This window comes from Lampetra planeri, chromosome 52 (genome assembly GCF_965212315.1).
Source record: "Lampetra planeri chromosome 52, kcLamPlan1.2.h2, whole genome shotgun sequence".
NCBI classification, from domain to species: domain Eukaryota; kingdom Metazoa; phylum Chordata; class Hyperoartia; order Petromyzontiformes; family Petromyzontidae; genus Lampetra; species Lampetra planeri.
In genome coordinates this window covers 6,934,952-6,961,114 of record NC_136158.1, presented here as the reverse complement: position 1 = coordinate 6,961,114, position 26,163 = coordinate 6,934,952, and the positions used below count along the sequence as shown (strand labels likewise).

The 26,163-nt window shown below is 56.4% G+C and overlaps 1 protein-coding gene across 1 annotated transcript in view; it reads left to right on the top strand.

The window, feature by feature from the left end:
* Positions 1 to 15,022: 15,022 nt before the first annotated feature.
* The window catches only part of LOC144734629 (ubiquitin-ribosomal protein eS31 fusion protein), a 16,552-nt gene continuing 5,411 nt past the window's right edge, over positions 15,023 to 26,163 (top strand). The window contains exon 1 of the mRNA XM_078616898.1: positions 15,023 to 15,085. Coding sequence (XP_078473024.1) covers positions 15,023 to 15,085 — 63 coding nt within the window. The remainder of the gene's footprint in view (positions 15,086 to 26,163) is intronic.

Here is a 26,163-nt window from a genome sequence, read left to right as displayed (position 1 = left end):
ATGATGATGGTGGTGGTGGTGATGTTGCTCCAGCTGCTGATGCGTAACTTGTGATGGTGGCGGAGATGGTAACGGCGGTGATGGTAATGGTGGGGGTGATGATAGTGGTGATGATGATGAGGGTGGTGATGACGGTGATGATGATGGTGGGGGTGATGGTGGGGATGATGATGATGGGGGTGATGATGATGGTGGGGGTGATGATGATGGTGGGGGTGATGATGATGGTGATGATGATGAGGGTGGTGATGACGGTGATGATGACGGTGGGGGTGATGGTGGGGGTGATGGTTGGGATGATGATGATGTTGGGGGTGATGATGATGGTGGAAGTGATGATGATAGTGGGGTGATGGTGGAGGTGATGATAATAGTGGTGATGATGATGGGGGGGTGGGGGTGATGATAGTAATGATCATGGTGGGGGTGATGATAGTAATGATCATGGTGGGGGTGATGGTGGAGGTGATGATAGTAGTGGTGGTGATGGTGGTGGTGATGACGATGATGGTGGAGGCGGTGATGTTGGTCGTGATGGCGGTGATGAAGATGGTGGTGGGGGTGAGGATGGTGGTGGGGGTGGTGATGATAGTTTGTGGTTGCATGTGAAATCCTATGGGTCTCATTTGAGTACAGTACACACATCGCTGTGTATCGATGTCAGTATGTGTCTGAGAGTCTGTGGGTCTGTTTGTAAGTCGACGGGTCTCTATGCAAATCTATGGGTCTGCGTGTCAACCAACAGGTCCCTACTACGTAAGTCCACGCGTCTGTGCACTGCACGTGTCGAGACTCCAGTCTTGATGACGGCGGAAGGCGGTGGCCACACACTCGTCTCACTGCCAGAAGCGCGCGGGGTTCGATTCCCGACCCGGGGCGTCTCGCTGCGTGGCGGAGTAACCACGACATCAGCTCAGGGGGTGGTGCGGCAATCAATCACGTGCCCCCCCACCCCGGGAACCCCCCCCCAGGTGGGAACCCCCCCGGGAACCCCCCCCCCCGGGTGCCCCCCCCCTGGGTGGGCTCCCCGGGTGCCCCCCCCCCCAGGAACCCCCCCCGGGTGCCCCCCCCCTGGGTGGGCCCCCCGGGTGCCCCCCCCACCCGGGAACCCCCCCCCGGGTGCCCCCCCCCTGGGTGGGCCCCCCGGGTGCCCCCCCCCCCCCGGGAACCCCCCCCCCCCGGGTGCCCCCCCCCCTCCCAAGATTGTGATTCGTTGGGATTTCCACGCGCCATTGAGGCGTTGCCGTGGCCGGGCGTGGAGCTCGCCCCCCCCGCCTGCCGTGCCCCCCCCCCCAATGGCTCAGCGACAAACAACGTGGGGTTCGTCACTCCTCCTTCCACTCTCTCCCCCCCGCCCCCTACACCCCCCCCGTCCTCTTGTACCCACCTGCCCTCTCTCCCCCCTGCCCTCCCCTCTCCCCCCTCGCTCCCCCTACTCCCCTCTCTCCCCCTGCCCTCCCCCCCTGCCCTCCCCCCTCCCCCCTCCCATCTCTCCCCCGCTGCCCTCTCTCTCCCTCCTCTCTCCCCCTACTCCCCTCTCTCCCCCCCGCTGCCCTCCCTCGCCCCTGACCTCCCCCCCCCTATCTCGCGATAAGCGCGAGGCCGCATTAAGGAGCCGAGAGAGTGGAGCGGACAGCAGAAGCAGCAGCTGTCGATAGCGAACCACGGGGTCGCGAGGCGCTTCCTCCCTCCCCTCCCTCTCCTCCCTCCCCTCCCTCTCCTCCCTCCCCTCCCTCTCCTCCCTCCCCTCCCTCTCCTCCCTCCCCTCCCTCTCCTCCCTCCCCTCCCTCTCCTCCCTCCCCTCCCTCTCCTCCCTCCCCTCCCTCTCCTCCCTCCCCTCCCTCTCCTCCCTCCCCTCCCTCTCCTCCCTCCCCTCCCTCTCCTCCCTCCCCTCCCTCTCCTCCCTCCCCTCCCTCTCCCTCCCCTCCCTCTCCTCCCTCCCCTCCCTCTCCTCCCCCCCTCTCCATCTCCCTCCCCTCCCTCGCCCCCTCCCCTCTCCCCCTCCCTCCCCCCCTCCCCTCTCCCCCTCCCTCCCCCTCTCCCCCTCCCTCCCCCTCTCCCCCTCTCTCCCCCCTCCCTTCCCCCTCTCTCCCCCCTCCCTTCCCCCTCTCTCCCCCCTCCCTCCCCCCCTCTCTCCCCCCTCCCTCCCCCCCTCTCTCCCCCCTCCCTCCCCCCCTCTCTCCCCCCTCCCTCCCCCCCTCTCTCCCCCCTCCCTCCCCCCCTCTCTCCCCCCTCCCTCCCCCCCTCTCTCCCCCCTCCCTCTCCATTCTACCATTTTTCTCTCTCCCCATCCTCACCTCCCCCCCTCTCTGTCGCTCTCTAATCATAGCTCTCAGTCTCTCTCTTCTTTACATTTCCTCTGCCACTCCTTTCTCCATCTCCTTTGTCACCTCTCTCCCTCTCCTCTCTCGCTTGCCGCTCAGTCGCCGTCTCCATCGCTGCCTCTCACCGTCCCCACCTTCCCTCGGCCCCACTCTCCTGGACCAATCTCCTCTCGCGCCTCTTCCCCTCCCAACCCCTCTCGCTTCTCACGCTGCCTGGCGCTCTCCCCCCCCCTCTCCTCCCCCTCTCTCTCCTCATTTTACCCCCACTTTCCTCTCTCTGAATCACTCTCCGCTTCCCTTCCTCTCCCCGTGTATCCCTCCACTATCCCTGCCATGGAGCTGTGCGCTGAAGATTTGCAGTGTTAGCCGGATGGGATTTGTGGTTGTGGTTGTTGTAGTGTAGCGATTAGCGCCACGCTGCGCTACGAACCTGGCGACCCGAGTTCGATTGCCGCTCACGGCCAACACCGGTGACGATCATCTGAACCGGTCCTGGGCCTCCCGTAGGTAGACTCAGACTCAAAGGAGTACAGTACCTGGGTGCGGTGTGTAAACATTGTTCTCCATCGCCAATGGTGGTAATCGTATTCTTGGTTCTTTCGGTAAAGTCACGTAGATATAAAATAAAATAAAAAATGATAATACATTGAAAATAATAAAAGCAAGTGGTAATCAATCACGTGGTAGTGATGGTAATCACGTGGTGGTGGTAATCACGTGGTGGTGGTGATAATCACGTGGTGGTGGTGGTAATCACGTGGTGGTGGTGGTGGTGGTAATCAATCACGTGGTAGTGGTGGTAATCACGTGGTGGTGGTGGTAATCACGTGGTGGTGGTGGTGGTGGTAATCACGTGGTGGTGGTGGTGGTAATCACGTGGTGGTGGTAATCACGTGGTGGTGGTGGTAATCACGTGGTGGTGGTGGTAATCACGTGGTGGTGGTGGTGGTAATCACGTGGTGGTGGTAATCACGTGGTGGTGGTAATCACGTGGTGGTGGTGGTAATCACGTGGTGGTGGTGGTAATCACGTGGTGGTGGTGGTAATCACGTGGTGGTGGTGGTGATAATCACGTGGTGGTGGTGGTAATCACGTGGTGGTGGTGGTGGTAATCAATCACGTGGTAGTGGTGGTAATCACGTGGTGGTGGTAATCACGTGGTGGTGGTGGTGGTGGTAATCACGTGGTGGTGGTAATCACGTGGTGGTAATGGTAATCACGTGGTGGTGGTGGTAATCACGTGGTGGTGGTGGTGGTGGTAATCACGTGGTGGTGGTGGTAATCACGTGGTGGTGGTGGTGGTAATCACGTGGTGGTGGTGGTAATCACGTGGTGGTGGTGGTAATCAATCACGTGGTGGTGGTAATCACGTGGTGGTGGTGGTAATCACGTGGTAGTGGTGGTAATCACGTGGTGGTGGTGGTAATCAATCACGTGGTGGTGGTAATCACGTGGTGGTGGTGGTAATCACGTGGTGGTGGTGGTGGTGGTAATCACGTGGTGGTGGTGGTGGTAATCACGTGGTGGTGGTGGTGGTAATCACGTGGTAGTGGTAGTGGTGGTAATCACGTGGTGGTGGTAATCACGTGGTGGTGGTGGTGGTGGTAATCACGTGGTGGTGGTAATCACGTGGTGGTAATGGTAATCACGTGGTGGTGGTGGTAATCACGTGGTGGTGGTGGTGGTAATCACGTGGTGGTGGTGGTGGTGGTAATCACGTGGTGGTGGTGGTAATCACGTGGTGGTGGTGGTGGTAATCACGTGGTGGTGGTGGTAATCACGTGGTGGTGGTGGTAATCAATCACGTGGTGGTGGTAATCACGTGGTGGTGGTGGTAATCACGTGGTGGTGGTAATCACGTGGTGGTGGTGGTAATCACGTGGTGGTGGTGGTGGTAATCACGTGGTGGTGGTGGTAATCACGTGGTGGTGGTGGTGGTAATCACGTGGTAGTGGTGGTGGTAATCACGTGGTGGTGGTGGTGGTGGTAATCACGTGGTGGTGGTGGTAATCACGTGGTGGTGGTGGTGGTAATCACGTGGTGGTGGTGGTGGTAATCACGTGGTGGTGGTGGTGGTAATCACGTGGTGGTGGTGGTAATCACGTGGTGGTGGTGGTAATCACGTGGTGGTGGTGGTGGTAATCACGTGGTGGTGGTGGTGGTAATCACGTGGTGGTGGTGGTGGTAATCACGTGGTGGTGGTGGTAATCACGTGGTGGTGGTGGTAATCACGTGGTGGTGGTGGTAATCACGTGGTGGTGGTGGTGGTAATCACGTGGTGGTGGTGGTGGTAATCACGTGGTGGTGGTGGTGGTAGTGGTAATCACGTGGTGGTGGTAATCACGTGGTGGTGGTGGTAATCACGTGGTGGTGGTAATCACGTGGTAGTGGTGGTGGTAGTGGTAATCACGTGACGGTGATTATGACGCCGTCAGCGAGGCCGCGTGCGGCTCGATGCGCGTGATGATGGATGCCGCCCTCGAGTTCACTGTGGCGCGAGTGGTGGGAGCCCGAACCCAACAGGAGTGGTAGGTAGGGGGGTTTAGTGGTGGCGGAGGTCGCGATGATTATTACTCCTAGGGGGGCAGCGGGCGGTGGTGTTACGTGGGGGGAGGGGGGTGGAGGGTAAATTGATGTTTACCGCAGTCTTCGCACGGGGAATTCCCATGGTGCTGGTAACCGCTGCCAGATTGAAATGTCGAGGATATGAGAGGCGATGTTTACGTAAGAAGAAGAAGCAGTGGCGTGGAGGTGTCCCGCTTTACACTATGGGAACCTCATTTGCCAGTAAAAATATGATAATTGGTTCTTTACCCTTCTATCTGGCAACAAAACTGACACCTTTTTACAAGGAGTCAGGTGCGCCTTTTGGCGTCATCTGGTCCAACCCATATGAGACTAGGCTCTAAGGAAAGCTGTCTCGGGTGTGGATCAATCAACTTTAAGGACAGTGCACATTATCAGAGTTATGTTCTTTTGTTTGTATTATGACTGCAGGTATTGCGGTCTATGCAAACATGACTCCTTGTAAAAAGGTGTCAGTTTTGTTGCCAGATAGAAGGGTAAAGAACCAATTATCGTGTCCCGCTTTCTCAAGTCGGCATTGGCGCTCACGCATTTACAACGAAGACAAAGATCCCCCGCGTCGCCTTCACAGACTTGCTGAGACAATTGCTGTTAGCGAGTAGCACCCACGAAGAAAGGCACGGTACAACCACGCCCGGCCGCCTTTGTCTCTCCCCAGTGGAGATGTTTACACACCGCACCAGGTACTCATTTGAGGCTGAGTCGACGTAGGTGGTGACCGCGTCTATCATGGATGCCCAGGGCCGATTCAGATAATCGTCACCGTTCTTGGTGGCCGTGAGCGGGAATCGAACTCGGGACACCGGGTTCGTATCGCAGCGTGCTCACCGCTACACCACCGCTCACACTCTCACTCACTCCGTAGAACAGAGGGAGACGATACAAACTCCACACCCGCTTCGGGAATCGAACCCGGACTTGCTTCTCACCACTGCACCACCATCACTCTGCCAGCCACCCGGCACATTTCCACGCACGGCGCGTGAATGCCGACAACTGAAGTTGTTGAATGGAGCCCTGCGTGTTAGCGCTTCAGACAGACACGGGGGAGGCACAGGGACGCGAGGATGTTCCAGAGAGACATTGAGATAGGGCGATATACAGACGCGAGTGGATATAGCTGACACACAGACACGGGGACACGGAGACACAGACACATTACTACTAAACTGTTAAACATGTTTCGTTATTTACACCATTGGAACCTCATTTGACAGTAAAAATATGTTTCTACTGGCAAATGAGGTTCCAATGGTGTAAATGCTTACCCGAGCTCTCATACTCTGATGGTGCATTGTCTTTGAGTTGTGCGCCTTTTGGCGTCATCTGGTCCAACCCATGTGAGACTAGGCTCTAAGGAAAGCTGTCTCGGGTGTGGACCAATCAACTTCAAGGACAGTGCATATATTATCAGAGTTATGTTTTTTGTTTGCATTATGGCTGCAGGTATTGTGGTCTATGTAAACATGACTCCTTGTAAAAAAGGTGTCAGTTTTGTTGCCAGATAGAAGGGTAAAAAACAATTATCATGATTCGTTATTTTAGCAGGTAAGTCCCCACTGAGCTACGTAGTTATTTCCTAGAAGCGACCTGGGCACAGTGGACAGTGAAACGAAGTGGCTTGGACATTCATAACAGCGACACGACCACGGGGAGAAAGGGACACGCAGACTCGGAATATACAGCAGCAGAGGTCGGGGTCGGGGTCGAACCCACGGCCTCCTGCGTACCAGGCGAGGTAGTTGACATCTCGTAGCCACCCCAGCGGGACAACGGAGACACGTGGAGACACGTGGAGACACAATGTCACGTGGAGACACAATGGCACATGGAGACACGTGGAGACACGTGGAGACAATGTGACATGGAGATACGTGGAGACACAATGTCACGTGGAGACACAATGGCACATGGAGACACGTGGAGACACGTGGAGACACGTGGAGACGCGTGGAGACACAATGACACATGGAGACACAATGACACGTGGAGACACGTGGACACACGTGGACATGTGGACTCCGCGCTGATGACCCCGTCGATCATGGTGCGCGCTGATGAGCTGCTAATTGGTTTATCAATCAACACCCCCCCCTTACCCCCCCCTTACCCCTCCCCCACCGCCCCCCTCCACCCCCCCCCCCAAATCTGAATTTTCCGCAATGGCGCGAGAAGAAGGGGGCCTGAACCCCATGCAGCAGCCGATTACCGAGCCATCAATATTAATACTCGGCCATTAGCGTCCACACACGCACGCAGACAAAGGTGCCCCGTGTAGACTGCACAGGCTGTTAGGGCAAGTGCTGCTAGCGATCACCTATTAAGGCCGGCACGATACACGAGGGGGTGGGTGGCCAGCACAACGCCCGGCCGCCTTTGTCTCCCCAGTGGCGATGTTTACACATCTCACTAGGGACTCATTTGAGGCTGAGTCAATCTAGGTGAGGCCGAGTACCGGTTCAGATAAGCGTCCCTGATGTTGACCGTGAGAGGGAATCGAACTCGGGTCGCCGGGTTCGTAGCACAGCGCGCTAACCGCTCCACCACCGCTCCCCACAATTTTCGCCCACACTCACACATAGACACAGACAAAGGTGCCCCGTGTAGGCTGCACAGGCTGTTCGGGCAAGTGTTGTTAGCGAACACCTATTAAGGCCGGCACGGCACACGAGGGGGTGGGTGACCACGGCCAACACGACCCCGATCACTACCCCTATCAGTGCCGATGTTTACACATTGCACTAGGGACTTCATTTTAGGCTTAGTCGACCTAGGCGAGGCTCAGGGCTGACTCAGTAGCCACCGATGTTGACCGTGAGCGGGAATTTAGCAATCGATGGAAGTGCAGTGCGCTAACCACTTTGCCACCGCTCCCACTGCCCCGTCACTGTCACAGGCATCGATCCTCGCGGCTCGTGTGCAATCCCCAAACACACTTCCCCCACCACTACCCCCCACCACTACCACGACCCCTACTACTACCCCTATCACTACCCCCAACACTACCCCTACCACTACCACGACCCCTACTACTACCCCTATCACTACCCCCACCCACCACTACCCCTATCACTATCACAACCCCTATCACTACCCCTATCACTACACTACCCCTATCACTACCCCTATCACTACACTACCCCTATCACTACCCCTATCACTACACTACCCCTATCACTACCCCATCACTACCCCCACCACTACCACTAACACTACCACTATCACTACCCCTATCACCACCCCTATCACTACCCCCACCACTACTCCTATCACTACCCCTATCACTACCCCTATCACTACCCCTACCACTACCCCTATCACTACCCCTATCACTACACTACCCCTATCACTACCCCCATCACTACCCCTATCACTACACTACCCCCATCACTACCCCTATCACTACCCCTACCACTACCCCTATCACTACCCCTATCACTACCCCTAACACTACCCCCACCACTATCACTACCACTATCACTACCCCTATCACTACACTACTACTACCCCTATCACTACACTACCACTACCCCTACCACTACCCCTATCACTACCCCTATCACTACCCCTATCACTACCACTACCCCTACCACTACCCCTATCACTACCCCTATCACTACCCCTATCATTACCCCCATCACTACCCCTATCACTACCCCCTACACTACCCCACATATATTCGTCTCTGTGTGTGCGCCGTGCCGACCTTAATAGGAGCTCGCTAACAGCATCGCCCTGACAGGGGGAGCGGTGGTATAGTGGTTAGCGCTACGCTGCGCTATGAACCCGGCGACCAAAGTTCGATTCCCGCTCAGGGCCAACAACACCGGTGACGATTTATCTGAACCGGTCCTGGGCCTGCTCTAGGTCGGCTCAGCCTCAAATGAGTGCCTGGTGCGGTGTGTAAAAACATCGCCACTGGGGAGACAAAGGCGGCCGGGCGTGGCGCTGGCCAACCACCCCCTCGTGTGTCGTGCCGACCTTCATAGCAGCTCGCTAACAGCACTTGTCCCAAAAATATGTTCAGGCTATACGGGAGAGCTTTGTCTTTATGTATGCCTTGCTAGGCACGCGGAGGAGAGGCTTGCAGAGCCCCAATGCGGTTTGAGGAAAGGGCGGTCCTGCACAGATGCCATATTTTCTGTCCGTCTGCTACAGCAGAAGTGTAGGGAATTCCAACAAGACCTACATCTCTGATTATTGACCTGGTGAAGGCCTATGATACCATCAGTAGGCATGGGCTCTGGGTTGTTATTTGTGCTTTCGGAGTCCCTGACCCTCTGCTCACGATCATTAAGGACCTTCATGATGGTGAGCGGGCCCGGGTAAAACTACGTGGCCAGGAGTCTGAGCCATTCCCTGTACACCTTGGGGTGCGACAGGGATGTCCTCTGGCTTCCACATGATTTAACATCGATTTTGACCACGTAGTTCGTAAAGCCTTCACTAGCTGTACTGGAGGCATTTCCATTTGGTACAGATACAATGGGAGGCTGATCGATGCCCGGGTGCGTTCAAGGGATGGCTCCCTATTGGTCAACCACGTTATGTATGCCGATGATTTGGTAATTGTCGCTCACTCACTTAAATATCATGATGAGACTGCAGCTTGCCACTAAGAGGTGGGAACTTACCATCAGCCCCACCAAAACGAAGCACCTGCCTGGGTATTTTGTACCATCCGGCACTCCACCCCCACAACTCCCAATCGGTGATGGGGCAGTTGTGGAGAGAGTGGAGAGTTTCCCATATCTGGGCAGTGTGCTCATGACCGGATCCGGTTTAACAGCAGAGGTCTCACTCCGAATCAGTCGAGCGGCAATATCTTTTCATCGGTTGCGTAACGCTGTGTGGAAACTACCTGGTCTGTCGCACGAAGCTTCAGGTCTTCTCGGCCACGGTCATTCCCTCCCTTCTCTACGCTTGTGAAATGTGCACCCCCCTAATGGAACATCTTCGCCTGTTGGAAACATTTAGGCTGGCCTGCCTACGATCCATCCTGGGTTTAACCAGGCTGGATTGTGTGAGGAATTCACAAATCCTTGAAAGATCTGGGAAAAGTTCCATCGGTGAGCTCCTCCGGCAGGCGAGGCTGCGTTGGCTGGGTCATGTAGCCCGCATGCCCAGCCACCGCATGCCTAAATAGCTTTTATTCGGCCGGATCGAGGGGGCTAAACGGGCGCGGCACGGGCTAGAGAAGAGATGGAGTGATGTGGTACAGGAGGACGTGGAGCTGAGTGGACTTGCCGATGACTGGTACCAGCGGTGTCAAGATCGGCCTCTGCGGAGGAGGCTCGTGAAGGACGCTACTGGGCAGTTGGAGGCAGTCGCCCTCCAACAACAACAGAGGGCGGAGGAGCGACGCTCACAACAACGAGCAGAGCCAGGGTGGCTAAAGCACAGCAAGTTGGTACAGTAGGGGGCATAGGTGGTGCATCAGCCAGTTATCTCGGTCATCTCGGTCAGTCGACCCGTGGCACCTGGGTCTGCCCCGTGACCTCCTGCCAGCGGGCGTTCGACACTTGACGTGGCCTCAAGGTGCACATGGCCTGGCACAAGCGTCGTGGTGACGTCACTGCCACTTAGTGGCGAATGGCGGTTGTTGTTGTGTGTGTGAGTGTGTATGTATGTGAGTGTATGTGAGTGTGTATGTATGTGAGTGTATGTGAGTGTGTATGTATGTGAGTGTGTGTGAGTGTGTATGTGAGTGTGTGTGAGTGTGTATGTATGTGAGTGTATGTGAGTGTGTATGTATGTGAGTGTGTGTGAGTGTGTATGTGAGTGTGTGTGAGTGAGTGTGTATGTGAGTGTGTTTGAGTGTGTATGTATGTGAGTGTGTGTGAGTGTGTATGTATGTGAGTGTATGTGAGTGTGTATGTGAGTGTGTGTGAGTGAGTGTGTATGTGAGTGTGTGTGAGTGTGTATGTATGTGAGTGTGTGTGAGTGTGTATGTATGTGAGTGTGTGTGAGTGTGTATGTATGTGAGTGTATGTGAGTGTGTATGTATGTGAGTGTGTGGGAGTGTGTATGTGAGTGTGTGTGAGTGTGTATGTATGTGAGTGTGTGTGAGTGTGTATCTATGTGAGTGTATGTGAGTGTGTATGTATGTGAGTGTGTGTGAGTGTGTATGTATGTGAGTGTGTGTGAGTGAGTGTGTATGTGAGTGTGTGTGAGTGTGTGTGTGTGAGTGTGTATGTATGTGAGTGTGTGTGAGTGTGTGCGTGAGTGTGTGGGCGTGGTGCCGCCACCCACACCGCCTCGTGTGCCGTGCCAGCCTCCATCGGTGCTGCTCCTCGCTGGCAGCACTTGTCCCAGAACCTCTGTGAAGGCGAGACGGCGGTGGTGGTGGCGGTGGGGAGCGGGGCGGGGTGGTTCCTTGTCCCTTAGTCTTCGTCGTGGCAGCTGAGCGGCGATAAGAAGCTAGCAGCAATCTCTGATGCGCCACGCGCCACGACGTCTCGCGCAGGACTCTCGTCACAGTGACGCCTTCAGACTCGCGTGACAGCGGTGGGGGGGGGGGGGTGCGTGACCTTTATTGTGACGGGACCTCGGTGATGACGGGGGGGTGAGGGTGGGGCTCGTCTGCTTCATCATACCGAGTCTCCTCCTCGTGATTATGGGACATCCATAACTGCGGGACCTTTAATCTGACACGCACACTCGCGAGAGAGACAAAGGCTTCCCATATAACGCGCGCAGACTGTTGGGGCAAGCGCTGCTAGCGAGCAGCACCTATGAAGGCCGACACGGTACGCAAGTGGGTGGGTAGCCAGCACCACGCCCGGCCGCCTTTGTCTCCCCAGTGGCTCAGGACCGGTTCAGATACTCGTCACTGGCTGTTGGCAGTGAGCGGAAATCGAACTCGGGTGGCCGGGTTCGTAGCGCTGCGCGCTGACCGCTGCACTGCCGCTCCCCCCACTCTACCAGCACTGCCACACGCACACACAGACAGCAACAACATCAACAACAACATCAACAACAACATCAACAACAACCACCGTTTCCCACGATGTGGCGGTGACGTCACCCACGGCGCTGGCGCCAGGATGCGCCCAGCGTGAGGGTGCCACGTGCGGGCTGGGAGGGTCGCCGCCTGCAGCTCGCGGGACAGACCCAGGAGCCGGGGGCTACTGCACCGGCCCATGCGCCACCTGTGCTCGCCACTCGCTGACTCCGCTCGCTGTTGTGAGCGTCGCTCCTCTGCCCTCTGTTACTGTTGGAGGTCGACTGCCCTGGACCTCCGGCTGCCCAGTGGCATCATTCGCGAGTCTCCGTAGCGCCGTATGATCATCATCATATTTAAGCATTAATGACTGACTGAGATGACTGACAGATGCACCATCTGTGCTTCCCACTGTGTCGCCTTGCTGCGTTTTATCCACCCGGCGCTCCGCTCGTTATTGTGAGCGTCGCTCCTCTGCCCTTCGATGTTGCTGGAGGGCGACTGCCTCCAACTGCCCAGCAGCAGCGGCGTCCTTCACGAGCCTCCTCCACAGAGGCCGATCTTGACACCGCTGCTACCCGCTCATCGCCAAGTCCACTTAGCTCCACGTCCTCCTATACCACATCACTCCATCTCTTCTCTAGCCCGTGCCGTGCCCGTTTCGTTCCGTCTATCTGGTCGAACAGAAGCTGCTTGTCTATGAGGTGGCTGGGCATGCGGGCTACATGACCCAGCCAACGCAGCTTCGCCTGCCGGAGGAGCTCACTGATGAAACTGTGTCCAGATCCCTCAAGGATTTGTGAGCTCTTCACACAATCCAGCCTGCTGGTTAAACCCAGGATGGATCATAGGGACAGGGCCAGACTGATTTTTTTTTAAACCGGCGCAGATGTTCCATTAGGAGGGGTTCGCTTTCCGCAAGCAAAGAGAAGAGGGCATGACCGTGGCCGAGAAGACGGGGAGATTTGTAGAGAGCGACACGCCATTGCGCGTGCGTTCACGGACACGCATTCAGACGCACGCACGCACGCACACACACAATAATTACAGGAATGAATAATATTAATTAAAATCCCGCAGTGTCTCTGCCATCTCACAGTTAGCGGCAGCCAATTACCGCGCAGAGGCGCTGCTGATGAATGATGGAGCCGTCGGGTCCGCGAGGCGGGGACGATGCAGCAGAGAGGCGTGGGGGTGGGGGAGCGGTGGCGCAGCGGTTAGCGCGATGCCGCGCTACCAAGTGGCCAGCGACCCTGAGTTCAATTCTCGCTCGCGGCCAATATCGGTGACGAGCTCCTGGGGCCTCCCCTAGATCGACTCAGCCTCCAATGAGTACCTGGTGCGGTGTGTAGTAAACATCGCCACTGGGGAGACAAAGGCGGCCGGGTGGGCGTGGTGCTGGCCACCGACCCCCTTGGTGTACCGTTAACATCTCACCACGGGAAGAGAGAGAGACACGCAAACTCCAAAAATACAGCAGCAGGCGTCAGGGTCGCGATCGAACCTACGACCTCCTGTGTACCAGGCGAGGTGGTCAACATCTCCTAGCCACCGTGGCGCCCCTATTCAGGAGGGTCTTGCCAGGTGTTCGGAGTTGGGGGGTGGTGAGGGGGGGGCGATCACCGTGTCTGCTGCTGCCACTGCGTGATCCCAATCGAGTTACTCGCGGGGTCATTTCTCAAATGATTTGTCAAATTGTGCGCGGGTACAGGAGGTAAGAGCGAGAGATGGCCACGAGCCACGCGAGAGATCCTGGCTCACGACGTCGCTGCCGACCACGGGCGAGGATCACTTTCTTTGTCGATTGTTGTTTTGAGTGACGCGTGCCATCGTCGGTTTAGCGACCCACCCGCAGAGAACGCAGCACGCGCTCCGCCAACGGCGCCGTGGCATCAAGCACGGCGCTCGTACTCACGCGCCACGACGAGGGCCATGGGCCGAAACGTCGCCTGTTTTGTGAATGTGAGGTGGGCAGAGTGCCGCTGTTGGTGGGTTTTGTTGCCAGCATCGTTCATCTATCCACGCGATTCATAAACTTGAGCGAATCCTGATATCGGGGCAGGAGGGGATCGCAGAGGTGGAGGTGGAGCATGGAGGTGGAGCATGGAGGTGGAGCATGGAGGTGGAGCATGGAGGTGGAGCATAGAGGTGGATCGTGGAGGTGGAGCATGGAGGTGGAGCATGGAGGTGGAGCATGGAGGTGGAGCATGGAGGTGGAGCATGGAGGTGGAGCATGGAGGTGGAGCATAGCGGTGGAGCATGGAGGTGGAGCATAGAGGTGGATGGTGGAGGTTGAGCATGGAGGTGGAGCATGGAGGTGGAGCATGGAGGTGGAGCATAGCGGTGGAGCATGGAGGTGGAGCATAGAGGTGGATGGTGGAGGTGGAGCATGGAGGTGGAGCATAGAGGTGGAGCATGGAGGTGGAGCATGGAGGTGGAGCATAGCGGTGGAGCATGGAGGTGGAGCATAGAGGTGGATCGTGGAGGTGGAGCATGGAGGTGGAGCATGGAGGTGGAGCATGGAGGTGGAGCATGGAGGTGGAGCATGGAGGTGGAGCATAGAGGTGGAGCATGGAGGTGGATCATGGGGGTGGAGCATGGAGGTGGAGCATGGAGGTGGATCATGGAGGTGGAGCATGGAGGTGGAGCATAGAGGTGGAGCATGGAGGTGGAGCATGGAGGTGGAGCATGGAGGTGGAGCATGGAGGTGGATCATGGAGGTGGAGCATGGAGGTGGAGCATAGAGGTGGATCATGGAGGTGGATCGTGGAGGTGGAGCATGGAGGTGGAGCATGGAGGTGGAGCATGGAGGTGGAGCATAGAGGTGGAGCATAGAGGTGGATCATGGAGGTGGAGCATGGAGGTGGATCATGGAGGTGGAGCATGGAGGTGGAGCATGGAGGTGGAGCATGGAGGTGGAGCATGGAGGTGGAGCATGGAGGTGGAGCATAGAGGTGGATCATGGAGGTGGAGCATGGAGGTGGATCATGGAGGTGGAGCATGGAGGTGGAGCATGGAGGTGGAGCATGGAGGTGGAGCATGGAGGTGGATCGTGGAGGTGGAGCATGGAGGTGGAGCATGGAGGTGGAGCATAGCGGTGGATCATGGAGGTGGAGCATAGAGGTGGATCGTGGAGGTGGAGCATAGCGGTGGATCATGGAGGTGGAGCATGGAGGTGGAGCATGGAGGTGGAGCATGGAGGTGGAGCATGGAGGTGGAGCATAGCGATGGAGTGAGATCATAGAGGTGGAGCATGGAGGTGGAGTATGGAGGTGGAGCGAGGTGGCGAAAGCGGCGCAGGATGAGAGAGGGGGGAGGGGTGGAGGTCGCGAGTGATTAAAACTCCCCCCCCCGCTCGCCCCCCCCAGCCCCTCACCCGAGCCCCACCCCTTCCAAAAGCTTAATTGAGGCTAAATTAATGAATGAGGTACTTAATTAATTAATTATTGTAAGTCAACACCGACATCGACCCGACAAATATTTGCAGATGAAAAATTAAGTCACGTGGCGCGCCGCAGTCGATGATGAGGGGAGGGGGCAGGGGGCGGGGAGCGGGGAGGGGGGGAGATTGATTAAATACTCACAGCTGATGGCGGTAGTGGCGTTGGTGGTGGTGGTGATGGTGGTGTTGATGGCCGTGTTGATGGTCGTGTTGATGGTCGTGTTGATGGTCGTGTTGATGGTCGTGTTGATGGTCGTGTTGATGGTCGTGGTGATGGTCGTGGTGATGGTCGTGGTGATGGTCGTGGTGATGGTCGTGGTGATGGTCGTGGTGATGGTCGTGGTGATGGTCGTGGTGATGGTCGTGGTGATGGTCGTGGTGATGGTCGTGGTGATGGTCGTGGTGATGGTCGTGGTGATGGTCGTGGTGATGGTCGTGGTGATGGTCGTGGTGATGGTCGTGGTGAGAGTGGTGAGAGTGGTGAGAGTGGTGATGGTGGTGATGGTGATTGTGGTGATGGTGATTGTGGTGGTGGTGATTGTGGTGGTGAGGGTGGTGGTGAGGGTGGTGGTGGTGGTGAGGGTGGTGGTGATGGTGGTGGTGAGGGTGGTGGTGAGGGTGGTGGTGGTGGTGGTGGTGATGGTGGTGGTGGTGATGGTGGTGGTGGTAGTGTGGCGCGCTGCGTCTCGAACCTGGCGACCCGAGTTCGATTCCCGCTCACGGTCAACACCGGCGACGATTATCTGAACCGGCCCTGGGCCTCCCCTTGGTCGACTCAGCCTCAAACGAGTACCTGGTGCGGTGTGTAGTAAACATCGCCACTGGGGAGACAAAGGCGGCCGGGCGTGGTCGCTGGCCACCCACGCTCCCGTGTGCCGTGTCGGTCTTCATCAGTGCTGCTCCTCGCCAAGAGCACTTGCCCCCTCCCCCCTACAGAGGTTACCTGGGGGATCTTTGCCTGTAGTGGGAGCAGTGCAGCTGCCCTGCCTGTGTTGATTTTCTTCCACGTTCATTAATTACTCGCCCCCCTCCCCCGCACCCCCCCCCTCCCCCCGCGTCTCCCCCTCCCCCACTCCACGTTCCCGTATCCTCGGCTCAAATCGAGCAGATCTTAATTAAGCATCAGGGAGCCGCGGCGCGTGATTAATTAAAGAGATTAAGTTTGCAAATTGTTCGACCCGAATCGATTTCGTCTCTGAAGAAATGGTCCCAGTCTCGCCTGCCCGGCACCGAGCGCACGTGTTAGTTTGTGTTAGTGTGTGTTAGTGTGTGTTAGTGTGTGTTAGTGTGTGTGTGTTAGTGTGTTAGTGTGTGTGTGAGTGTGTGTGTTAGTGTGTGTGTTAGTGTGTGTGTTAGAGTGTGTGTTAGAGTGTGTGTTAGTGTGTGTTAGTGTGTGTTAGTGTGTGTTAGTGTGTGTTAGTGTGTGTTAGTGTGTGTTAGTGTGTGTTAGTGTGTGTTAGTGTGTTAGTGTGTTAGTGTGTGTGTTAGTGTGTGTTAGTGTGTTAGTGTGTTGCTGTGTGTGTGTGTTAGTGTGTGTGTTAGTGTGTGTGTTAGTGTGTGTGTTAGTGTGTGTGTTAGTGTGTGTGTGTTAGTGTGTTAGTGTGTGTGAGTGTGTGTTAGTGTGTTAGTGTGTGTGTGTTAGTGTGTGTTAGTGTGTTAGTGTGTGTGTTAGTGTGTGTGTTAGTGTGTTACTGTGTGTGTGTGTGTTAGTGTGTTAGTTAGTGTGTTAGTTAGTGTGTTAGTGTGTGTGTGTTAGACTGGAGCGTGCCACTAAGAGGTGGGGCCTTACCATCAGCCCCACCAAAACTAAGCACCTGCCTGGGTATTTTGTACCATCGGACACTCCACCCCCACAACTTCCAATAGGTGATGGGGCAGTAGTGGAGAGAGTGGAGAGTTTCCCATACCTGGGCAGTGTGCTTATGACCGACTCCGGTTTAACAGCAGAGGTCTCACTCCGAATCAGTCGAGCAGCAATATCTTTTAATCGGTCGCGTAACGCTGTGTGGAAGCTACCTGGTCTGTCGCTCCGCACGAAGCTTCAGGTCTTCTCGGCCACAGTCATTCCCTCCCTTCTCTATGCTTGCGACACGTGGACCCCCTTAATGGAGCATCTTCGCCGGTTGGAAACATTTAGGCTGGCCTGCCTACGATACATCCTGGGTTTAACCAGGCTGGATTGTGTGAGGAGCTCACAAATCCTTGAAAGATCTGGGCAAAGTCCCATCGGTGAGGTCCTCCGGCAGGCAAGGCTGCGTTGGCTGGGTCATGTAGCCCGCATGCCCAGCCACCGCATGCCTAAACAGCTTTTGTTCGGCCGGATCGAGGGGGCTAGGCGGGCGCGGCACGGGCTAGAGAAGAGATGGAGTGATGTGGTACAGGAGGACGTGGAGCTGAGTGGACTTGCCGATGACTGGTACCAGCGGTGTCGAGATCGGCCTCAGTGGAGGAGGCTCGTGAAGGACGCTACTGGGCAGTTGGAGGCAGTCGCCCTCCAACAACAACGGAGGGCGGAGGAGCGACGCTCACAACAACGAGCGGAGCGCCGGGTGGCTAAAGCGCAGCAAGTTGGTACAGTAGGGGGCACAGGTGGTGCATCAGCCAGTCATCTCGGTCATCTCGGTCAGTCGACCCGTGGCACCTGGGTCTGCCCCGTGACCTCCTGCCAGCGGGCGTTCGACACTTCACGTGGCCTCAAGGTGCACATGGCCTGGCACAAGCGTCGTGGTGACGTCACCGCCACTTAGTGGCGAATGGCGGTTGTTGTTGTTGTGTGTTAGTGTATGTGTTAGTGTGTTAGTGTGTGTGTTAGTGTGTGTGTGTTAGTGTGTGTTAGTGTGCTAGTATGTGTGTGTGTTAGTGTGTTTCCCATACCTGGGCAGTGTGCTTATGACCGGCTCCAGTTTAACAGCAGAGGTCTCACTCCGAATCAGTCGAGCGGCAATATCTTTTCAACGGTTGCGTAACGCTGAGTGGAAGCTACCTGGTCTGTTGCTCCGCACGAAGCTTCGGGTCTTCTCGGCCACAGTCATTCCCTCCCTTCTCTACGCTTGCGAAACGTGGACCCCCCCTAAAGGAGCATCTTCGCCGGTTGGAAACATTTAGGCTGGCCTGCCTACGATCCATCCTGGGTTTAACCAGGCTGGATTGTGTGAGGAGCTCACAAATCCTTGAAAGATCTGGTCAAAGTCCCATCGGTAAACTCCTCCGGCAGGCAAGGCTGCGTTGGCTGGGTCATGTAGCCCACATGCCCAGCCACCGCATGCCTAAACAGATTTTGTTCGGCCGGATCGAGGGGGCTAAACGGGCGCGGCACGGACTAGAGAAGAGATGGAGTGATGTGGTATGGGAGGACGTGGAGCTGAGTGGACTTGCCGATGACTGGTACCAGCGGTGTCAAGATCGGCCTCAGTGGAGGAGGCTCGTGAAGGACGCTACTGGGCAGTCGGAGGCAGTCGCCCTCCAACAACAAAGGAGGGCGGAGGAGCGACGCTCACAACAACGAGCGGAGCGCCGGGTGGCTAAAGCACAGCAAGTTGGTACAGTAGGGGGCACAGGTGGTGCATCAGCCAGTCCTCTCGGTCAGTCGACCCGTGGCACCTGCTGGGTCTGCCCCGTGACCTCCTGCCAGCGGGCGTTCGACACTTCACGTGGCCTCAAGGTGCACTTGGCCTGGCACAAGCGTCGTGGTGACGTCACCGCCACTTAGTAGCGAATGGCGGTTGTTGTTGTGTTAGTGTGTTAGTGTGTGTGCGAGTGTTAGTGTGTGTGTTAGTGTGTTAGTGTGTGTGTTAGAAACATTTAGACTGGTCTGCCTACGATCCATCCTGGCTTTAACCTGCAGGCTGGATTGTGTGAGGAGCTCACAAATATTTTAAAGATCTGGACAAAGTCCCATCGGTGAGCTCCTCCGGCAGGCAAGGCTGCGTTGGCTGGGTCATGTAGCCCACATGCCCAGCCACCGAATGCCTAAACAGCTTTTGTTCGGTCGGATCGAGGGGGCTAAACGGGCGCGGCACGGGCTAGAGAAGAGATGGAGTGATGTGGTACAGGAGGACGTGGAGCTGAGTGGACTTGCCGATGACTGGTACCAGCGGTGTCAAGATCGGTCTCTGTGGAGGAGGCTCGTGAAGGACGCTACTGGGCAGTTGGAGGCAGTCACCCTCCAACAACAACGGAGGGCGGAGGAGCGACGCTCACAACAACGAGCGGAGCGCCGGGTGGCTAAAGCACAGCAAGTTGGCACAGTAGGGGGCACATGTGGTGCATCAGCCAGTCATCTCAGTCATCTTAGTCAGTCGACCCGTGGCACCTGGGTCTGCCCCGTGACATCCTGCCAGCGGGCGTTTGACACTTCACGTGGCCTCAAGGTGCACTTGGCCTGGCACAAGCGTCGTGGTGACGTCACCGCCACTTATTGGCGAATGGTGGTTGTTGTTGTTTTAGTGAGTGTGAGTGTTAGTGTGTGTGTGTTAGTGTGCGTGTATTAGTGTGCTAGTGTGTGTGTGTGTCAATCTCAAATAAGCAACTGGTGTGGTGTGTAAACATTGGCACTGGGGAGGCGAAGGCGGCCGGGCGTGGTGCCGGCCACCCACCTCATCGTGTGCCACAATGCCGCCTTCATAGCTGCTGCTACTCGCTCACAGCACTTGCCCCAAGATTCTGTCGAGGCTACACGGGGGATCTTTGTCTCACGACAACCAGAAAAAAATGATTATTCCTGGAAAATCCGATGAGCTGTGAAGCTCTTTGTCACAGATGTCAGAAAGTGACAACGACAAACGATACACAACTACACCATTGGAACCTCATTTGCCAGTAGAAAAATATGATATTTGGTTTTTTACCCTTTTATCTGGCAACAAAACTGACACTTTTTTTTTACAAGGAGTCATGTTTGCATAGACCACAATACCTGCAGTCGTAATGCAAACAAAACACATAACTCTGATAATGTATGTACTGTCCTTAAAGTTGATTGGTCCACACCCGAGACAGCTTTCCCCAGAGCCTAGTCTTTTGGCGTCATCTGGTCCAACACCATGTGAGACTAGGCTCTAAGGAAAGCTGTCTCGGGTGTGGACCAATCAACTTTAAGGACAGTGCATACATGATCAGAGTTATGTTTTTTGTTTGCATTACGACTGCAGGTATTGTGGTCTATGCAAACATGACTCCTTGTAAAAAAGGTGTCAGTTTTGTTGCCAGATTAAAGGGTAAAAAACCAATTATGATGCACAACTAACCCCGTTAATAGTGCAACATTCAGGAAATGTAAGAAATTCACTCAATTAAATTAAAAACAAAGACAATTAACCACGTTTAGTGACCTTCCAGCCATATCATAGCAACATCTGCTGCTATCATCCCACAATCCTACGGACACAGTCACCGGCTGAGTGAGTGAGCGATTTTCCGCGACTTGGTTATCCACCCGTTGACCTTCACCGGTCCCGAGTCTCAAGGGTCAATGACCATCGTCACGCGAGACTCCGCTGGTCATCCGCACAGCGGCAGTGGCTTCCGGCGAGCCGTCGAACAAAGACCGTGGCCACCGCATCGCGCAGTCGGTGATTGTGACAACCCGAATGAAGACCGGACAAACTGAAATAAACATTGACGCCTTATTTTACAGATCCACAGAGGGCCTCGGTAGTTGAAGGCGATCTCCGTAAGACGGCGATCACCGCATCATCATCTCGCGATGTTAGGAAGCCGCTGTGGAGCTATGAAGCACTTTGAAATCACAATCATCATCATCACCATCATCACCATCATCTAGATTCTAGACAAACTCATTTCACGAGAACTTTCTTTGTGTGTTGAGTTTGTTGTCCTTCTCCCCGCACCTCGGATTAGCCACGGTTGGCTACGTACGGTGCGAAAGAAGTTCACCATTCAGACAGACAACAGACTGTTGGGGCCGGTGCTGTTAGCGAGTAGCAGCGCCTATAGAGACCGGTATGGCACACGAGGGGGTGGGTGGCCAGCACCACGCCCGGCCGCCTTTGTCTCCTTAGCCGCGATGTTTACACCGCACCAGGTACTCATTTGAGGCTGAGTCGACCTAGAGGTGGCTCAGGACCGGTACAAATATTCGCCACTGTTTTGGGGGGTGAGCGAGAATGGAACTCGGGTGGCTGGGCTTGTAGCACAGTGCGCTAAGCACTGCGCCACCACTCTCCACTACTACCCCCATCACCACCACCACTACCACCACCACTACCCTCACTACCACCACTACTACCACCACCACCCTCATCACCACCACCACCCTCACCACCACCACCGTGTGACCTTATCTCGTCTCTTCTCCGTGGCCAGTCACCCGACCTCTTCCTCCACTCTGCACACCACGCGTCCCACCCATCCCAACCACCTCCGCCTGCCTCTGTTACCAACCTCCACGGTTCGTTCCCCATCCTCCTGGGTGACGGAACGGGCGAAGGAGACAGGGCGATGGGGATTGCGATCGAGTCTATTTCATTTGCGGTGTCATTTTTCAAATGTTGACAAACGTTGGACCATGACGCAGGCACACAGCGCTCCTACCACCCGAGAGTATTGACCAGGGCGGCCCCTGGGATCGAACCGCGGATCCCAGCAGCAGCAGCAGCAGCAGCCGCAACAAGCGGGGAGAATGGTGTGGAATGCTCAGTCGCATCATAGCCCTGGATCATAAAAATAACACTATTGATCGATGATGATCGATGATGATCGCGAATGATCGATGATGATCGCAAACGATCGATGATGATCGATTGATGATCAATGATGATTGATGATGATGATCGATGACGATTGACGATAGATGGTATTGTTTGATGATCGATGATGATGATGGACGATGATTAATGATCATAACGATCGACGATGATGATCGATGATGATCGATGATGATAATGGTGATGTGGATCGCAGTCGGAGGAGAGCGCGCGGCGAGAGCTCCGAATCGTCGCCAATTAGCGAGGGGCTCGCGGGGAGGCGGCGCCTCCAGAAGTAGCCGAGTGGGGGGGGGGCAAGGCGGGGGGGGGCAAGGCGGGGGGCGGGGGCAAGGCGGGGGGGGGCAAGGCGGGGAGGGGGCAAGGCGGGGGGGGGGGGGTAAGGCGGGGGGGGCAAGGGGGTGGGAGGGGGTAAATAAATTAATTAATAACCCGCCCGCGCGTCGTGATTTCCCATTAAGAGGGGGAGAGGAAAATTGATTGCAGCGTTGCCCCGCTCATTACGGCCACATCCTTCAGCGGGGGGACACGGACCCCCACCCCACCCCATCACCCCCCCCCGTCTCCCCCCGTCTCCCTCCGTCCCCCCCCCCCGTCTCCCCACCCCCACCCCCCGTCTCCCCATCCACCCCCGTCTCCCCCCGTTCCCCCCCCGTCTCCCCACCCCCCACCCCCCGTCTCCCCATCCACCCCCGTCTCCCCCCGTTCCCCCCCCCCGTCTCCCCACCCCCCACCCCCCGTCTCCCCATCCACCCCCGTCTCCCCCCGTTCCCCCCCCGTCTCCCCACCACTGCAGCGGCAGCAGCCACAGTGCCCCCGCCCCGCCCCTAGCAGCGTTGCTGAACCAACAGCGACAGCAACATTGGGAGCAGCATCAGTCTCATCATCATCATCAGCAGCAGCATCATCATCAGCAGCAACATCATCATCAGCAGCAGTCTCATCATCATCAGTAGCAGCAGCAGCATCAGCAGTAGCAGTCTCATCATCATCATCAGCAGTCTCATCATCATCATCATCAGCAGCGGCATCATCAGCAGTCTCATCATCAGCAGCAGCAGTAGCATCATCAGCAGTCTCATCATCATCATCATCAACAGTAGCATCATCAGCAGTCTCATCATCATCATCAGCAGCATCATCATCATCATCAGCAGCAGCAGCAGCATCATCATCATCAGCAGCAACAGCAGCGTCATCATCATCGTCGTCGTTATTGTTATCAGCGCATGAAATTAGTAGCAGCCTCATCAGCAGCTCGGAGCAGCTGCATCATCATCATCATTATTGTTGTTGTTGTTGTTATCAGCAGCGCATCTCATTAGCAGCAGCTGCATTATCATCATCATTGTTGTTATCAGCAGCGCATCTCATTAGCTGCATTATCATCATCATTGTTGTTATCAGCAGCGCATCTCATTAGCAGCAGCTGCATCATCATCATCATCATTGTTGTTATCAGCAGGGCATCTCATTAGCTGCATCGTCATCATCATTGTTGTTATCAGCAGCGCATCTCATTAGCAGCAGCAGCAGCGCAAACATCGTCAGCATCATCACCGATCCTAGCGCTGTGATCATCATCGTCATCATATTGAATCATGATTGGGTGATTCAGATGACTGGCAGATGCACCACCTGTGCTCCTCACTGGGCCGAGTTTTATCCACCCTGCGCCCCGCTCGATGTTGTGAGCGTTACCCTGCGTTGTTGTTGCTGGAGGGCGACTGCCTCCAACTGCCCAGTAGTAGCAGCAGCAGCGTCCTTCACGCGCCTCCTCCACAGAGGCCGATCTTGACACCGCTGGTACCAGTCGTCGGCAAGTCCACTCAGCTCCACGTCCTCCTGTACCACATTACTCCATCTCTTCTCCAGCCCGTGCCGCGCCCGTTTAGCCCCCTCTGTCTGGTCAAACAGAAGCTGCTTAGGCATGCGGTGGCTGGGACATGCGGGCTCCAATGCCACGTGACCCAGCCAACGCTGCCTCGTCTGCCGGAGGAGGTCACTGATGATGGGGACTCTGTCGTGGATCTCTCAAGGATTTGTGAGTTCATCACAGGGCCTCAGGCGAGCACTTTCAGGGCTGCACCTCTACCTTTCGCACACTGCTATAATCACGCGTCAATCGCTCAGATTCCTTCGCTGCAGGGTTCTCCATAACCACAGCATCATCATCATCATTCAAGCCGCTCCTGCTGCTGCTGCTGCCTGTTATTAGTTGTGATCTCTGTCCCAAGATAAACAACACGGACTGAGCCCATGGCTACCGCAGAGGCGCTGGAGGCAATAACAAAACTCACAACAAGAGGCAAGATGAATCACGCCCCCCCCCCGCCATGCTCCCCCCCCCACACCACCACCACTCCCTCCTCCTACCCCGCACCCCCCCCCAGCCAACGCGGGAGATGGCGATGCCTCTGGGATAGTGGGGACAGCCACGCAGAGGCAACAAGGAGGCGACACGCGCAGAGAGAGAGACACGCGCGCAGAGAGAGAGACACGCGCGCAGAGAGAGAGAGACACGCGCGCGCAGAGAGAGACACGCGCGCTCAGAGAGAGACACGCGCGCTCAGAGAGACACGCGCGCTCAGAGAGAGAGACACGCGCGCAGAGAGAGAGAGAGAGACGCGCGCGCGCAGAGAGAGAGAGAGACACACGCACACAGAGACACGCGCACACAGAGACACGCAGAGAGAGACACGCAGAGAGAGAGACACGCAGAGAGAGAGACACGCAGAGAGAGAGACACGCGAGCAGAGAGACACGCGCACAGAGACACGCGCACAGAGACACGCGCACAGAGACACGCGCACAGAGACACGCGCACAGAGACACGCGCACAGAGACACGCGCACAGAGACACGCGCACAGAGACACGCGCACAGAGACACGCGCACAGAGACACGCGCACAGAGACACGCGCACAGAGACACGCGCACAGAGACACGCGCACAGAGACGCAGAGACACGCACAGAGAGAGAGAGACACGCACAGAGACACGCGCACGCCACCAAAGGGGGAGCCGACTCTTTGTGTGTGAGACGCGGGACGGACTCGGCACACGCGAACGGGGATGAGGCGAGGTCGCACCAAGACTCTCGATGGACTCGCCCCAGCCCACTCCACTCCCCTCTCATCTCACTCCACCACCCTCCACACTCTCCCCTTCCTCTCCCCTCTCATCTCACTCCACCACCCTCCAAACTCTCCCCTACCTCTCCCCTCTCATCTCACTCCACTCCTCTCCACACTCTCTCCTGCCTCTCCCCTCTCATTTCACTCCACTCCCATCCACACTCTCCCCTCTCATCTCACTCCACTCCCCTCCACGCACTATCCTACCTCTCCCCTCTCATCTCACTCCACTCCTATCCACACTCTCCCCTCTCATCTCACTCCACCACCCTCCACACTCTCCTACCTCTCCCCTCTCATCTCACTCCACTCCCCTCCACACTCTCTCCTACCTCTCCCCTCTCATCTTACTCCACTCCCCTCCACACTATCTCCTGCCTCTCCCCTTTCATCTCATTCCACTGCCCTCCACACTCTCTCCTGCCTCTCATCTCACTCCACTGCCCTCCACACTCTCTCCTGCCTCTCATCTCACTCCACTGCCCTCCACGCTCTCTCCTGCCTCTCATCTCACTCCACTGCCCTCCACGCTCTCTCCTGCCTCTCATCTCACTCCACTGCCCTCCACGCTCTCTGCAGTGATTCTGATCTGGGAAGCTCAGCAGGTGCTTGAGGTTGACCGACAGCGCTGGATGTGCGACCACCACGTGCTGTGGGCTGCGTTGCGCACAGCGACAGCAGCGCGCTCGACGCTCCGTACGGACCATTACCACCACCAAAGACAAATAACCCCCGTGTAGCCTTCGCAGGATGTTGGGGCAAGTGCTGTTAGCGAGCACCTATGAAGGCTGTCTCCCCAGTGGCGATGTTTACAAATCGCACCAGGTACTCGTTTTGAGGCTGAGTCAAGCTAGGGGAGGCCGAGGACCGGTTCAGGATAATCGTCACTGGTGTTGGCCGGGAGCGAGAATCGAACTTGGGTCACCGCAGCGCGCGAACCGCTACAACACCACCGCTCCCCCCACCCACCGCTCCCCCCCCCCACCGCTTCCCCCCACCATCACTCCCCC